General features: G+C 39.7%; 1 protein-coding gene across 5 annotated transcripts in view; it reads left to right on the top strand.

The window, feature by feature from the left end:
* The first annotated feature begins 6,803 nt into the window (after positions 1-6,803).
* Positions 6,804-15,514, top strand: part of rubcn (RUN domain and cysteine-rich domain containing, Beclin 1-interacting protein) — a 39,930-nt gene continuing 31,219 nt past the window's right edge. For 3 of the 5 annotated variants that reach the window (XM_031902046.1, XM_031902048.1, XM_012963359.3), the window contains exons 1-2: positions 6,804-7,005; positions 7,401-7,551. In XM_031902046.1, coding sequence (XP_031757906.1) covers positions 7,517-7,551 — 35 coding nt within the window. In that variant the 5' untranslated portion in view covers positions 6,804-7,005; positions 7,401-7,516. The remainder of the gene's footprint in view (positions 7,006-7,400; positions 7,552-15,514) is intronic. The other 2 variants (XM_031902047.1, XM_012963357.3) reach the window with 2 other exon arrangements.

Consider the following 15,514-nt stretch of genomic DNA (forward strand, 5'->3'; position numbering starts at 1 on the left):
GACTTTTCTGAGTTTATCTTGAAAACATTTCACCACTCATCCGAGTGGCTTCTTCAGTTCAAATGACTGGTAGGGAATTCCCCGGTATTTAAACTCTTGATGGTAGTAGAGTCACAGACATCCAATCACAATGGTTCCATTGAACTTGTTCAGTTAGGTGTTAGCTGAAACTGACAGGTGTTACAAGGTATGATACAATCACAGTGGTACCATGATGCTCATTGATGAAGGTGTTAATCCTTCAAAGTACATGATTGGAAGTGTGAACTGTTGTGAAACCGCCAAAAATTGTTCAAAAATAATTGAAAAAAAAAAAAAAAAAAACATGGTAGCAGTGCCCTACGGTGGCTCCTAAGTGCCACAGTAAGGCTCTTAACTCTTTTACTGCCAACGACGTCGTGGCAGTAAAAGGGCTTAAATGCCAATGACGTGTCCCATACGTCGTTAAGGTTGAGAACAACCTCGCACTATAGCTTGCTCTATGGGTGCACTTGAATGTAGTAAATAAATGATTTAGATGCAAAGGACAGACACACACTTAAATGTGTGTCTGTCCTTTGCATCTAAATCCCATACGTCGTTGGCATTTAAGCGCTGCTCTCTGCAGCGGCGGCATCTGCCAGGGGGGCTGTCATGAGGGTCCTGCGAGACAATCGCTTGCAGGACCCTCCAGGAATCAGCAGATGCGATCGCATCGCGTTTCCTACTTCCCCCCTGCCGGCCGGCCCACTGAGGAGGAGGCAATCGGGTCTTCAGGACAGGTAAGGAGTTTTTTTATTTTTTTCATTTACACACTTACATACATTTATACACACTTACAGCACACATTTTAGCAGTTTTTTTTTTTTATTTTTCACACTTTTATACACTTATTTACACTCATATACACACTTACACACTATCACACAACTTTTACACATGTATACACAAACACTTTGTTTTTGTTTTTTTCATTTTACCACTTTGTTTTTAGTTTCTTTTACCTAAAAACTGTTTATTTTGACAGCGTGACTATTGGATCAGATATTCTGACCACTAATTACGCTGTTGTTTCACTGATTTGCACAATTTTTGTGGTTTTATCGCATTTTATCCCTGTATAAGTGTTCCTAATCTGTTTTTAGCGTAGCTTTGCCAGGTGTAACTTTGGTGTACAAAAATAACTTTATCTATTTTGAATTCATCAGAATGTGTACTTTCCAAAAATATATGGTTTTCTGGGGGTCTCTGTATAGTTAGGGGGGGTTACTGCACATAATACGCTGTCAGGGGTCTCTGTGTGCAAAAGCTGAGTTGGCAGGCGAGAAATCCATATGCGCTATTTTTGTTTTGGGGTCAGTACTTACCGCAGACTTTGGTATATCTATGAATATTGGGCATCAAACTGTTCAGTAGACCTCTGGTGTTCCTATTTGGGGTGACTTGCCTTTGTACGCAAGAAATTGTGTGAGATAAATGCGCCAAATTGCAACATTTTTAGGCGATTTTCTGAAATGTCATAAAAACCAATAACTTTAGGAAAGCTCTGCAGATTGGTACTTTGGTGTAGAAAGGACTCTTTACCCTTGTTGGATTTGTCAGAATGTGTACTTTCCAAAAATATATGTATTTGTGGGGGTCACTGTATAGTTAGGGGAAGTTTTGGCACATAATACACTGACAGGGGGCTCTGTGTGCAAAAGCTGAGCTGGCAGGTGAGAAATCCTTATGCGTTATTTTCATTTTGGGTTCAGTACATACCGCAGACTTTGGTATATCTATGAATATTGGGCATCAAACTGTTCAGTAGACCTCTGGTGTTCCTATTTGGGGTGACTTGCCTTTGTACGCAAGAAATTGTGTGAGATAAATGCGGCAAATTGCAACATTTTTAGGCGATTTTCTGAAATGTCATAAAAACCAATAACTTTAGGAAAGCTCTGCAGATTGGTACTTTGGTGTAGAAAGGACTCTTTACCCTTGTTGGATTTGTCAGAATGTGTACTTTTCAAAAATATATGGTTTTGTGGGGGTCTCTGTATAGTTAGGGGACGTTTTGGCACATAATACACTGACAGGGGGCTCTGTGTGCAAAAGCTGAGTTGGCAGGCGAGAAATCCTTATGCGCTATTTTCATTTTGGGTTCAGTACATACCGCAGACTTTGGTATATCTATGAATATTGGGCATCAAACTGTTCAGTAGACCTCTGGTGTTCCTATTTGGGGTGATTTGTCTTTATCTGATCTTTATCAAGAAATTGTGAGAGATAAATGTGGCAAATTGCAACATTTTCGAAATGTCATATAAATCTACAAACTTAGGAATGCTTTACAGCTTGGTACTTTGAAGCAAGAAGAAATGTTTACCCATCATAGATTCGGGGGGATGTGTACTTTCCAAAAATATATGGCTTTCTGGGGTGAGCGTACTTTTTTTTGTAGTATTATCCCACATAAAGGATGTAAATGTGTTGATTTTGCAGGAGCTGAAATGATAGATCATATGGGGGTATGTTCCCATTGGGGCCCCTACATGCCACATACTTAGGTAAACCTATACATATTGGGCATCAAACTGTTCAGTGGACCCCTGGCGTTCATATTTAGGGTGTTTTATCTTGGTACCTAATGCTATGTGGGAGATAAGATGCTGCAAAGTGGAAGCTTTGAGGGGATTTTTGGAAATGTCATCAAAATTGCTAACTTTAGAAAAGCTGTGCGGCTTGGTACTTTGGAGTAGAAAGACATGGGTACCCATTTTAGATTCGGGGGAATGTGTACTTTCCAAAAATATATGACTTTCTGGGGTGAGCGTACTTTTTACTAGCTTTATCCCACATATAATGATGTAAATGTGTTGATTTTGCAGGAGCTGAAATGACAGAAATGACAGTACATATGGGGGTATGTTCACATTGGGGCCCCTACATGCCAAATACTTAGGTAAACCTATACATATTGGGCATCAAACTGTTCAGTGGACCCCTGGTGTTCAAATTAAGGGTGTTTTATCTTGGTACCTAATGCTATGTGGGAGATAAGATGCTGCAAAGTGGAAGCTTTGAGGGGATTTTTGGCAATGTCATCAAAATTGCTAACTTTAGAAAAGCTGTGCGGCTTGGTGCTTTGGAGTAGAAAGACATGGGTACTAGGGCTGGGCGATATACCGTTTAATACCGAATACCGGTGTTTTTTTTTTTAAAACTATATTCATTTTTCAGATACCGCAATACCGGGGTGTCAGGGTACTTCCTTGCGTGCACGCCCCGTTGTCCGCGGGTCGTTGCGCGCGTGCGTCAAAGTGCACGTACATGTCAAAGCGTGCACGCCCGTGACGCGCTGACGGCGCCGGTTCTGCGCATTCGTGGGGGGTATTTAAAGCTATCAAACGCCTCCTCCTGTGCTATGTTGTCTGCGGCCTTGCCTGGGAAACTAAGCCTGCCTGATTTACCTTACGACTTTCTGTTGCCGATCCTTCGCTTGCCTGACTCTGATTTTCAATACTGCAGTAATTATTCTCTAATTTATTAGGAAATGGGGTTAACACCTAATGATGCATGGAAAAAAAAAAATACCGTCAAATACTGTGACACCGATATAATTTTGAAAAATACCGTGATATAAATTTTTGGTCATACCGCCCAGCTCTAATGGGTACCCATTTTAGATTCGGGGGAATGTGTACTTTCCAAAAATATATGACTTTCTGGGGTGAGCGTACTTTTTTGTAACTTTATCCCACATATAATGATGTAAATGTGTTGATTTTGCAGGAGCTGAAATGACAGTACATATGGGGGTATGTTCACATTGGGGCCCCTACATGCCACATACTTAGGTAAACCTATACATATTGGGCATCAAACTATTCAGTGGACCCCTGGCGTTCAAATTCAGGGTGTTTTATCTTGGTACCTAATGCTATGTGGGAGATAAGATGCTGCAAAGTGGAAGCTTTGTGGGGATTTTTGGAAATGTCATCAAAATTGCTAACTTTAGAAAAGCTGTGCGGCTTGGTACTTTGGAGTAGAAAGACATGGGTACCCATTTTAGATTCGGGGGAATGTGTACTTTCCAAAAATATATGACTTTCTGGGGTGAGCGTACTTTTTACTAGCTTTATCCCACATATAATGATGTAAATGTGTTGATTTTGCAGGAGCTGAAATGACAGAAATGACAGTACATATGGGGTATGTTCACATTGGGGCCCCTACATGCCACATACTTAAGTAAACCTATACATATTGGGCATCAAACTGTTCAGTGGACCCCTGGCATTCATATTTAGGGTGTTTTATTTGGTTACTTTATGACCTGTAGGAGATAAGATACCATAGACTGGAAGCTTTGAAGCGATTTTTAAAAAAAAAATCACAAATTTTGATAAAAACCAATAACTTTAGGAAAGCATTGAGACTTGATAGTTTGGAGTAGACAGACAGTTGTGCCTATTCTGTATTCCCCAGAATCTGTTCTTTCCAAAAATGTAAAATTTTCTGGGATAAACCTTCTGTTAGTGGAATTTTTGGCCTTGAAATCTAAAGTATGCAGCTTTCTGAAGCAGTGCTTTGGAAATTTGGTAGTGTACTGCTGGGAGTTTTTGACCTATACAAGTGAGAAATCTCCATAAAACTATATATATTTGGTATTGGCACATTCAGAAGACATGGGACTTTCCAAATCAGTTGTATATTCGTGCATAAAATAATTTTTGTTTCTAGTATGTGTGATTATATTATGGAAAATTTGATTTTTTTTTTGTATTTTTAGACATTTAGAAGCCTATATCTTGTTACAGAATTGGAATTACACAAAAATTCTACCATATTTTGAAAGCTTAGGTTGTTCTGAAAAAAACGATATATTGTTTTCCTGGGTAAACTAAAAGTCCCCCCGAGGAAGGGCCCCTAAAGTGAAACAGTGCAAAATGTTCAAAAACTGTCTGGCAATACAAGTTCCGCTTTGACCAAAACAGCTGGCAGTAAAAGGGTTAAAGGACCTGGCGTCCAGATGAAGAAATCTATGGACTGGACATTTAGATTGGTTTTATGTCATACTGTCTGTTTGCAATCTGTAGGGCTCACAGGGGTTGTTCACCTTCAACGTCCAAATCATTTAAGGGCTCTGGCACACGGGGGAGATTAGTCGCCCGCGATAAAACTCCCTGTTCGCGGGCGACTAATCTCCCCGAGTTGCCTACCCCTGCCATCCCACCGGCGAACATGTAAGTCGCCGGCGGGATGGCAGACGCGGCGGGGCGATTTGCGCGAAATCGCGCCGCCGCGTCTGCCATCCCGCCGGCGACTTACATGTTCGCCGGTGGGATGGCAGGGGTAGGCAACTCGGGGAGATTAGTCGCCCGCGAACAGGGAGTTAATCGCGGGCGACTAATCTCCCCCGTGTGCCAGAGCCCTAAAATCACCAACAATGATCTCAGCGTGTTAGAAAATCTATTTTCTATGAAAAAAAAAGTACAAAGGCCAGTGTAAAAGCTATTTTTTATAGCTGTTAAAATAGCCCTGTCTCTCTGATCAGTTTTCTGAAGGGATAGGAGTGACCTATTTTGAACCTAAAATACAGAGAACTTCCTATATGCTTACACACATCCAGGCTGACACCCCCCCCCCCAGCACAGGGCCTGAGCAGAAGTGAAGGATCAGCAAATTGATGACTCTGAGGTGAATATCTCTTCAGCTGCACATTTTTTTGTTAACTATGTATGGCAAAGATTGTTCTATTAATGTGAACTGTTAGGTTTGTGAATGTTGTACAAAGGTGAACAACCCCTTTAAGGGGCAGCAGCCATGCACATATCACATTGCTTTGCTCCAGCAAAAGAAACAGTAATAACCCAGCAGCCCTGTGCATACCACAATGTGTTCCCTAGACAGCCCTGAACAGATAAATCTGTAAAACATTGCAATTTCCTAGTCACCCTTTACATTTCACACTGCAACTTTCTAGCAACCCTAATTGTGCCTCTCCAGCTAACCTGTGCTTATCACATTGTGCCTCCCTAGCCACCATGTACATATAACACTGTACCTTTTTAGCCACCCTGTATATATCACACTGCAACTCCCTAGCCATCCTGTATATATCACACTGCAACTCCCTAGCCATCCTGTATATATCACACTACAACTCCCTAGCCACCCTGTACATATCACTCTACAACTCCCTAGCCACCCTGCACATATCACTCTACAACTCCCTAGCCACCCTGCACATATCACACTATAACTCCCTAGCCACCCTGTATATATCACACTATAACTCCCTAGCCACCCTGTATATATCACACTACAACTCCCTAGCCACCCTGCACATATCACACTACAACTCCCTAGTCACCCTGTATATATCACACTACAACTCCCTAGTCACCCTGTATATATCACACTATAACTCCCTAGCCACCCTGTATATATCACACTATAACTCCCTAGCCACCCTGTATATATCACACTATAACTCCCTAGCCACCCTGTATATATCACACTATAACTATTTAGCCACCCTGTACCTATAACACTGCAATAACGTAGCCACTCTTTAGATATCTTTACATATCTGACTGCCATTCTCCAGCCGCTCTGTGGATAACAGCACTTCCTACAACACAGTACAGATCCCCCAGCAGCCCTTGCCTCAACCATTTCTCCCTCACCTTTTGCCTAGGACAGCACCTTTCTGGCATTTAAACCCTGCTCCACGAATCGCCTGCTCACTTCTCTGACTAGAAAGTAGCAGCTTTATTAACCAGGCTGTCATATAGCGGTGTAACTGGGCAGGTCTAATGTAGGAGGGGTGAGAGTTAGACACGCCCCTGTGTGACATCAACCTCTCACACCCACATCACGGTCACATGAGTGTGACATCAGGACGATCTGAGATCCACTCTATGAAGCTACTGCGGCCCGTCCAATAAGGAAAGAAGGCGATCTAAATGTAGAACTGTGCTACTGTATGGTTTAAAGGCCAGAAAGGTGTCAGCAGTACATAAGGAAGGTTTGCACAAGGTGAGGGGGAACTGAAAGCTGGTATGGGATTGTTATGCTTTTGGAGAAATGCTTTTCTGTACCAGATGAAGAAGCTGTTTGAGCTGTATGGGGCTGCTTGCTGGGAGTGCGCAGTGCGATCTGTTGAAGGCTACTGTGAGCTCTATGATATGGACAGGTATTGTGGGAGAGTTCAGTGATGTGATATGTATTGGACTATTGGCACAGTGCAGTGGGATATGTCTGGGTTTACTGAGGGAGAGTAGCGTTATATGTCCGGGCCTGCTGGGGGAAAGTAGTTTTATATGTTTAGGACTGCTGGGGCAGTATGATCTCTTTAGGTCTGCCAGGGAAACACAATGGGATCTGTTCAGGAACACCAGGACCCAATAAATAAGTATGTGTATTTCTTCTAGGCTGTACAAAACTGATTGGGCTGGTTTATACATTCTACAGGGAAACCTCCTTTACACTACTCCATTCTGGACACTGCTCAGGAGGGTGAGCTCAATCTTTTAACATGTGATGGAAAATGCTTGGTTCTGGAGCAGGAATGGAGATCATAGGGTAAGTGCCTGGACTGTGTGAGACATACATATACTGATATATTCTGCACCTATATACAACTGCTGTTATATACATATTCTCTCTGTGCCTCCCTTCAACACATCTGTGCATCTGTGACATTATGTGATGACACAAACCTGTAAAGCTGGCCCTGCATGCCCAGATTCTGTGGGACAGTATGGCCAATTTTCAACCATACTTCCTGACCATATGGGCATGTATTGCCATTCATAATGCTAATCCTGTGATTCCAGTGGGACTGAGGATTATGATAGAAAATTTGCATCAGTCAGCCAAAATGAAGTGGAGCTACAACTTTGTGGCTTCTCTCTTAACTTATTGCTGTTCCAACTGTTCAGGTGATTGGTCTGAATGAACAGAACAATTGATATTGCATTGTATGTATCTAGCCTTTTTGCCTGTGGGCAGATCAGTCTGCATGGCCACCTTATGTGGCATTAAGATTGTTTGTTTACCTTTAAAACAAAATCCAGGCAGACAGGAGTGAGGAACTGTGTGTTAGTGGGGAAACAGGTGTCTTTACTGGGACCCTCTGTCCCATTTAACCTTATAGTAATGGTCATGAAGCAGTGAGTCTGGCATCCTTTTGGGGATGGTGGGACAGTGGCTAAATTTTGTTACAATGTTGCAAAGTACAACGAATTAAAAGCAAGGAAGTAATTGTAAACTGTGACTAACATACTGTTTACCATAAGACTACTATGCTAATCTATGCTAAGACTTTTGTTGAAGAGGGTATGAGCTGGGCACACTTGTACTGTGCTAAACTTTTTTAGTAATTTCTTCAGGTCTGTGCAAAGCAAGGTGTCTGTGGGTAAAATAGCCTTGGTGCCATTCTCTGGCTTGTACAGAAACCTTTGTGAGTTGTTTTACATTTATGATTTATGTAAAACCTGCCCAACCCTTATGCTACCAAGGGTGAGTTGCATGGACACCTCCTTTTTACTCCTCTGACACATCAGTAATACACAGTGCTATAGTTAACTGCATTAAATATGGCGAAATTTCAGTGTGATCTAATTATACTGATAATTTACAGGGTATACACCTAGCTATCATCATCCGCTTTATGTGATTTTATGCACCCTGGCCACCTCTTCTAACTTTGGTCAAAAAGCTTTAGATGAATAAGACATATAAATTAGCCCCTCTCTTCCCCCTGCTGCAGCATGTTATTTTTTTTAGATAAAGAGCAGCTCATTATACAGAAGCTTCTAAAGGCAATGACACATCAGAAAATTAGTTACCCCATAATTAATTTCCTATAGTAATGGCAACTAGTCTTCTCTAAATGCTTTTCCACCGACGCCAATGGAAATCGCCGCTGGGAAAACATGTGTCACTTTAGCTTTCCAAAGTCATCCGAAATTTTGACAACTTCAGGCGACTTTTAAATGCCGAGGCAACAAATGTGTTTTCCCTGCGGTGATTTACATTGGTGCCAGTGGGAAGCACTAATCTCTTCATGTGTCATTGCCATAAGTGGGCTGCTAGTTGTTTGACTTTGCTCTTTTGGATCAGGAAGTTGGTTGTAACTTTAGTTTCATTTTCAAATTTTGTCCTGTTTAGAGCAAGAAATAACAAAAACTGTAGATATTTCCTTATTAAAAGAATAGGCAAAAAGGACAAGCCCTATGCATAGCACCAGTGTTGATAAAGGGTGTATACTGTTCCTTTAAGAAAGGGCTAGGTTATAGGTTATAACTGCAGTTCTGTTGAAGAGAAAAGGGTGACCTTTGGTGCTGGAAAGTGACTACTTTTTTCTTCAATTTTGCTTTGGGGCTAGACTTTCTGCTGTACAATTATTTGTCAGATTTCAATACATTATCAAGTTTTGTTATAAACAGACATGTATACAAACATTTTTCACAGCTTGTTATGGCTTACCTTACAGATATATATATATAAGTATTATAGTGCATTAAAAAAAACAAAGTTTGCCTTTACATTATTTTTTTTAACATACAAATATAAACTATGAATTTCCAAAACAATTTAAAATTTGCCTTTTTTGTGTTTTTTTTTTTTTTTATTTAATATTTTGCTTTGCATCTTTTCAATCTGGGACTTAAACAGCTATCTGATTTCTTGGGTCCCATTAAAGCTGATCATACATGAAAAAATCTGCTCATTTTAAAGGACGCCAATTGAATGGAACTTTTACCGATATGCCAACCTTGAGGTAGGCAATATTGGGCTGATCACAATACAGTACAAACAAGCCACTGGGTGAGGACTGCATCAATGAACCAAAGCATTTCTAGCACTGATGGGATTTTTAAACCTGCCTGATCAACATCTGCCCAATTTTCCTTGAGAGATCACCCAGAGAGGACCCCGGAGGGCCCCATACAGTGGCCAAAAAAACTGCTCACACAGTGTATATGGTGTATAGACACCTTTACTCTAGCAACTAGGCAACAGTTTAATAGTCAAAATGGAAGATGAATAGGAAGCAAGATAATTTAAGATAAGCAAAACAAAAGTATAAATAAATGTTGGGGTAAAAACTGACTGGGTTCATTTGGAGGTCCTCAACCTACCCGCGGGCCCCCACTTGGACAGCCCTTCTCTAAGCATTTGCCATTATGGTTGCTAGCCCCTAGTGAAACCCTGTAATTACCACCATTTCCAGGCTGTCTTTGAGTCCAGGGTTACTTTGTCCCTAGGAGCGCAGTTGTATGCAATTCATCAGAGCAGGTTTAGCAGGTGCATTGTTGTTTGTACCAAGTTGTATTTGTGAATGGGGTCAACTTGAGCACTTTGCAGGTTTCCTTGTGATCGTAATTGAGCCCTATAGAACCTTTATCTACAGATTTTACAACAAAGGGAAGGTTGGTAATAGTTTAAATGCTACAGCTCTATTTATATGTGATTACATTTATGCCAGTTTTTACAATATTTTTGTATAAATTTATATACAAAACATTAAGAATATGCTTCCTTAGACTGCAAACTTTTTGGTGAAGTTTTAAAGTGAAAAATGTGTATAGTGCTGTGTGAAAGCTAGTAATCCTAGTAAACAAGTTAAAAATCCTCTCATTTGGCGAGATTAAGTACTGAAGAACATGGAAAGGTCACATGTAACTTGCATGTGAAATATCAGGACAAAAGTTAACAATTAACAGATAAAGTTGCTAGGGATTGATATTGACTTCTTATCCGTATTTATATAGCACTAACATGTTCACACAGCACTTTACAGATATTGGCCCTTATAAATATTGTCCCTTCCCCAAGTAAAGCACACAATCTAGTTTACAAACAAAGGTCAGTTTTCATCAGCAGCTTGCATGTATATTTTTGTAGTGTGAAAGGAAACCAGACCCAAAGAAACCCCAGAGAGACACAGGAAGAACATACAAGCTCTTTGCATAAAGTGATCTTAGTGGAGAATTGCATTGCTGTGTGTGTAGTACAGTCGTAATGATATACAATTTTATTGTCATTTATTTTGTATAATGGATCAAATTAGTAATAGGGTTTAACAAATTTAGCATTGTCTACTTGATTGAGGGATAAGCCATGTAAATGCTATTATTAAGGACAGACACACAGCACATGGGGAAATCCATTGGTAATATTAGTGCTGCATCTTAAAAAAAATATTCACCCCTTTGGATTTTTTTTATGTTTTATTGAATCAGATTGTCTTTTTGTATGTCAGTGTGAAAACAGTTCTTAGCAAAGTGATTACGAATAGCACAAAAATACACTCATTTCAAGTCAGTATTTAGTAGATGCGCGTTTGGCAGCAATTACAACCTATACTCTGTGTGTGTGTGTGTGTGTGTGTGTATAGCTCCTCTATCAGCATTACAAATGATTGTAATTACTATTAAGTACTTTGCTGATCTATCATTTCACTTTGGCACAAAAGGGTCTATTTCTGTTCAGTGTCAAAAAATCCAAAAGAAATCCAGACCTAAAAAAACAGACCAAAACTTGTCAGGGAATATGGCTTGAAAAGGCAAGGGATTGCTGTATAAGCCTGTAGTTAATTACATTATATCAGTGAACATACATACCACTGATGTCCTAGAGCTCCCCATCCTTCCTTCTTTTTGGGTGAGCTCTAGGGGATAATTTATCAACACTGGGCAAATGTACCCATGGGCAGTAACCCATGGCAACCAATCAAATTGCAGCTGGCTGAAAAAAGCCAATCACTAAGTGGTTGCTATGGGTTATTGCCCAGTGTTGATAAATGAGCACAGTGATTACCTCCTGAAGCACTCATTTATTTGAACTGAAAGCACAGATGTGAGTGCTTTTTTTTTTTTTTTTTTTTTTTTGTAAAAATTCAGTTGTGTTAGCTATTTTTGTATTATAAAAAGTGATCATGTTTGCCCATGACAGCATTTCACAGTTTAGTGAATCAGAGCTACTGGAGGCAATGACAGGCACTTTTAGACTGAAATTGCCAAGCTGCCCCTCCTTGACGTAACAATAGTCTAATGCTGCATGGCATTAGTAATGGCATGAGTAATTGATGCTGATGCATACTGTAAAATTCACTGGCTTCTATGTATCCAAGCAGGGAAGATACAATGTATCACTAAACAACTCAACACTTATAAAACATTTTTTTATTTGACTTCATGGGCAGTTACTGGTTGACTAAACAGCATTTGTGGTTGCATTAAAACCTAGACATCTCACAGAGCCAAAGTGATTTAAAGGGGTGGTTCACCTTTAAATTAACTTTAAGTATGTTAAAGTTATGTTATGTCCTATTCCTAGCAACTTTGCAATTGGTCTTCATTGTTTATTTTGTGTAGTTTTTAATTTATTTGCCTTCCTCTGATACATCTTTCCAGCTTTCAAATTGGGGTCACTGACCCCAGCAGCCAAAAAACTATTGCTCTGTGAGGCTACAGTTTTATTATTATTGTTACTTTTCAATAATTATCTTTCTATTCAGTCCCCCTGCGATTCATATTCCAGTCTGTCATTCATCCCACTGCTTGGTTGCTAAGGTAAATAAGACCTTAGCAACTAGATAGCTGCTGAAATTCCAAACTGCAGAGCTTCTGGACAAAAAGCCAAATAACTAAAAAAAAAACACAAAAACTAAAAAAAAGACCAGTTGCAAATTGTCTCAGGCTATCACTCTCTACATCATACTAAAAGTTAATTTATAGGTGAACAACTCCTTTAAATAAATTCGGCTCCATGCCCAAAGTTTATTGGGCAGCATTCCTCATGGTTGCATGGAAGCTAAAGCATCTCATAAAGCAGCTGTTATTTAACTGTATTGTGTAACATGTTTTTAAAATTATTGCATTTTATAGGTGTAAACTTTAAAAAAAAGTTATCTTATTATAATAATTTCAATGAGCATTTTATAATTTCCAAGTTTACCTAGTGGGAAGCTAGGGCTGTAAACTGCAAGAAAAGTAGAGGTTCCATATCTTTAGTCTCTTTGGGGATTTCAGATCATTAATTTATGTGGCATATGTAACTCTCCGTTCTTTTCCCCCTTTTATAAATATTTCCTGAAAAATCCCGTACAAGTGACTAGAGAGCAACTGTGATCTGGCGACCTGTGGCAAGCTTTATTTCACTATTTGATAAATAGGCCCCTTCTCTTTTAAAGGAGAAGGAAAGTCTAAGTCACTTGGGGGTGCCAAAATGTTAGGCACCCCCAAGTGACTTGAATCGCTTACCTTCTACCCCGGGCTTATGCCCCTGTACAGAGAGAACAGCACCAGCCCGGGGTAGCAGCGATCGCTTCCTTGTTCGCTCTGCGCGCATGTGCAGTAGAGTGAGAAGTCAGCACTTCACTCTACTGCACATGCGTTTGTCCTGGACAATTGGCTGCAGCGCGAAAATGGAAGAAGGAAGCTCTGCAGCTACCCTGGGCTGGTGCTGTTTTCTCCTAACAGGGGCACCAGCCCGGGGTACAAGGTAGGCTATTTAAATCACTTGGGGGTGCCTAACATTTTGGCACCCCCAAGTGACTTAGACTTTCCTTGTCCTTTAAATGTTACATTTATTTGACAAATGTAACTTTCCTTCGTTTGTACGGTAAGAAACCCAGAGCTGAACTGAGTTTATGCAGAACTGATTTTAGGTGGGGATAAGATTAACTGATCATTGACTTATTGTGAGCTGATCCATCTGAATAAAAAATAGGATCTGCCTTTTTGCTACTGTATTTGTGGCCATTGAGACTCATTTCTAATCATCTGGCAAGAGCCTTACATTGATTATTTTTCATTAGATTTTATAGAAAGTTCTGTGGTTTTGTTCCCCATTTATTAAATGTCTCTTGAATGATTTGCTAAAAGAGTAACTAGTTATAGTTACAATTTAATTTTCAACCAAAGAGTTCCTTGGTGTCCCCTTTTATCTGCTTTTAAGTTGCAGGTTCCTAATAATGTAACCTTCAACACTGGGACTTGTGAGACAATTATGGCCTGAGAGCATTTTTATGGAGGCAATCAGGAGCAGGAAAGCAACAGGGGGCTAGCATAGATATCTAATAACCTGAAATCTGCCCCTAGTGCTCTAGGGCTTTAGTGTGACTGGCCCTGGAATACTGAAGGCAACAAGAATTAAGTATATAATGTAATTTGTGGCGATTTTTTTTTTTTTTGCTTACATTTGAATATGCAAGTTAACCTTAATTTGGTATTTTGCCAATATTTTGGATGAAGTGGATAAGATCTAGATTCATTTGTTATCCCACCCAGTGGACCCTTTTCTTGTTTTTCACTTTTTGCTTGTCTAATTCCCATGTGTGCACTCTCTAGTTAACCCCACCCTATTCTGCCTTGGTGTGTATTAATGTCTTCTATTAGAGTTTCATTTAATGTAACATCTTTAAGCCTGAAGAAGAGATGTAATTCTATTATCTCGAAAGCATGCAATTTTTACCTATAGTTTGCCTATAAAAGGTATCACCGAACCTTACATTTTCTCTAATATTTTGCCGCAGACTTCAGCCAAATCCAAAATGTATGCATTTGCTGCACCTTTAGTTTACTGCAATGGGGCAGTTTTACACCATGGAGTATGGTTTTAGAGTAATTAATGCAGGGGTTGCCTATGGACTGGAAGAGCAGTCAAGAGGCAAAACCTTATTTAATAAAACAGGAACCTTTCTATTTAATTCTTCAGCCATTTACAAGAAAAATGATTTAAACCTATTTAAAATAACCTCTAGAAGTACAAGCTATGTATCTATTCCAGACCACTCAATCATGTATCAGTAATGAATTATGAAACGTAGACTTTGTGCTAGAGGACAGATAATAGACTGAAAGTGATTTTAGCAGGTACATACGTTTTCTGTGAACATTGCTAATAAAAAAATCATTTTAGTTTCTCCTGCTATACACAAGACATAATTAATATCGAGGATTACTGGTTTTTGCCTGCTAAGTTGCTTATAAGGCTGACTGTTTTGGCAGCTACTGGTTTGTGACTGCTTGTGAAATTGTGCATAGCAATTAATAACAACTACAACTGCAAAGTTTTGTTTTCGATTGAATGCTTCATTGCCAGATTGTCCTGAAAAAATGACCTACTTAGATAGTTATGAGATCTGTTATCTAGCTTGCTCGGGACCAGGGGTCTTCTGGGTTAGGGATCTTTCCATAATGATCCAATAGGATTGTTTTGCCACCAAAATTCTAAATGATTTAGCACTTTCCACTTGCATTTGTAAATGAGTTTTAGTAGGTCTTCAAATAAAGTTTTAGCTTGGATGCTAATTAGTACACCTCACTGACTTAAATGGTCAGTCAAGGAAACAATAACAGTAATAAAGCACAAGGTATGTTTTATTATGTTGAAGTGTAGTCCTGAGTAAATGCTGCTTACAGTCTTTCTCAATGGCCTGGTTAAAGGAATGAATCAGTGTCTTAAAGGAGACCTGTCACTTGGACGTAAAAAGCTGTGTAATAAAAGTCCTTGAAAAAAAAGCCCATGAAAC

Source organism: Xenopus tropicalis, chromosome 5, assembly GCF_000004195.4.
Source record: "Xenopus tropicalis strain Nigerian chromosome 5, UCB_Xtro_10.0, whole genome shotgun sequence".
Lineage (NCBI taxonomy): Eukaryota > Metazoa > Chordata > Amphibia > Anura > Pipidae > Xenopus > Xenopus tropicalis.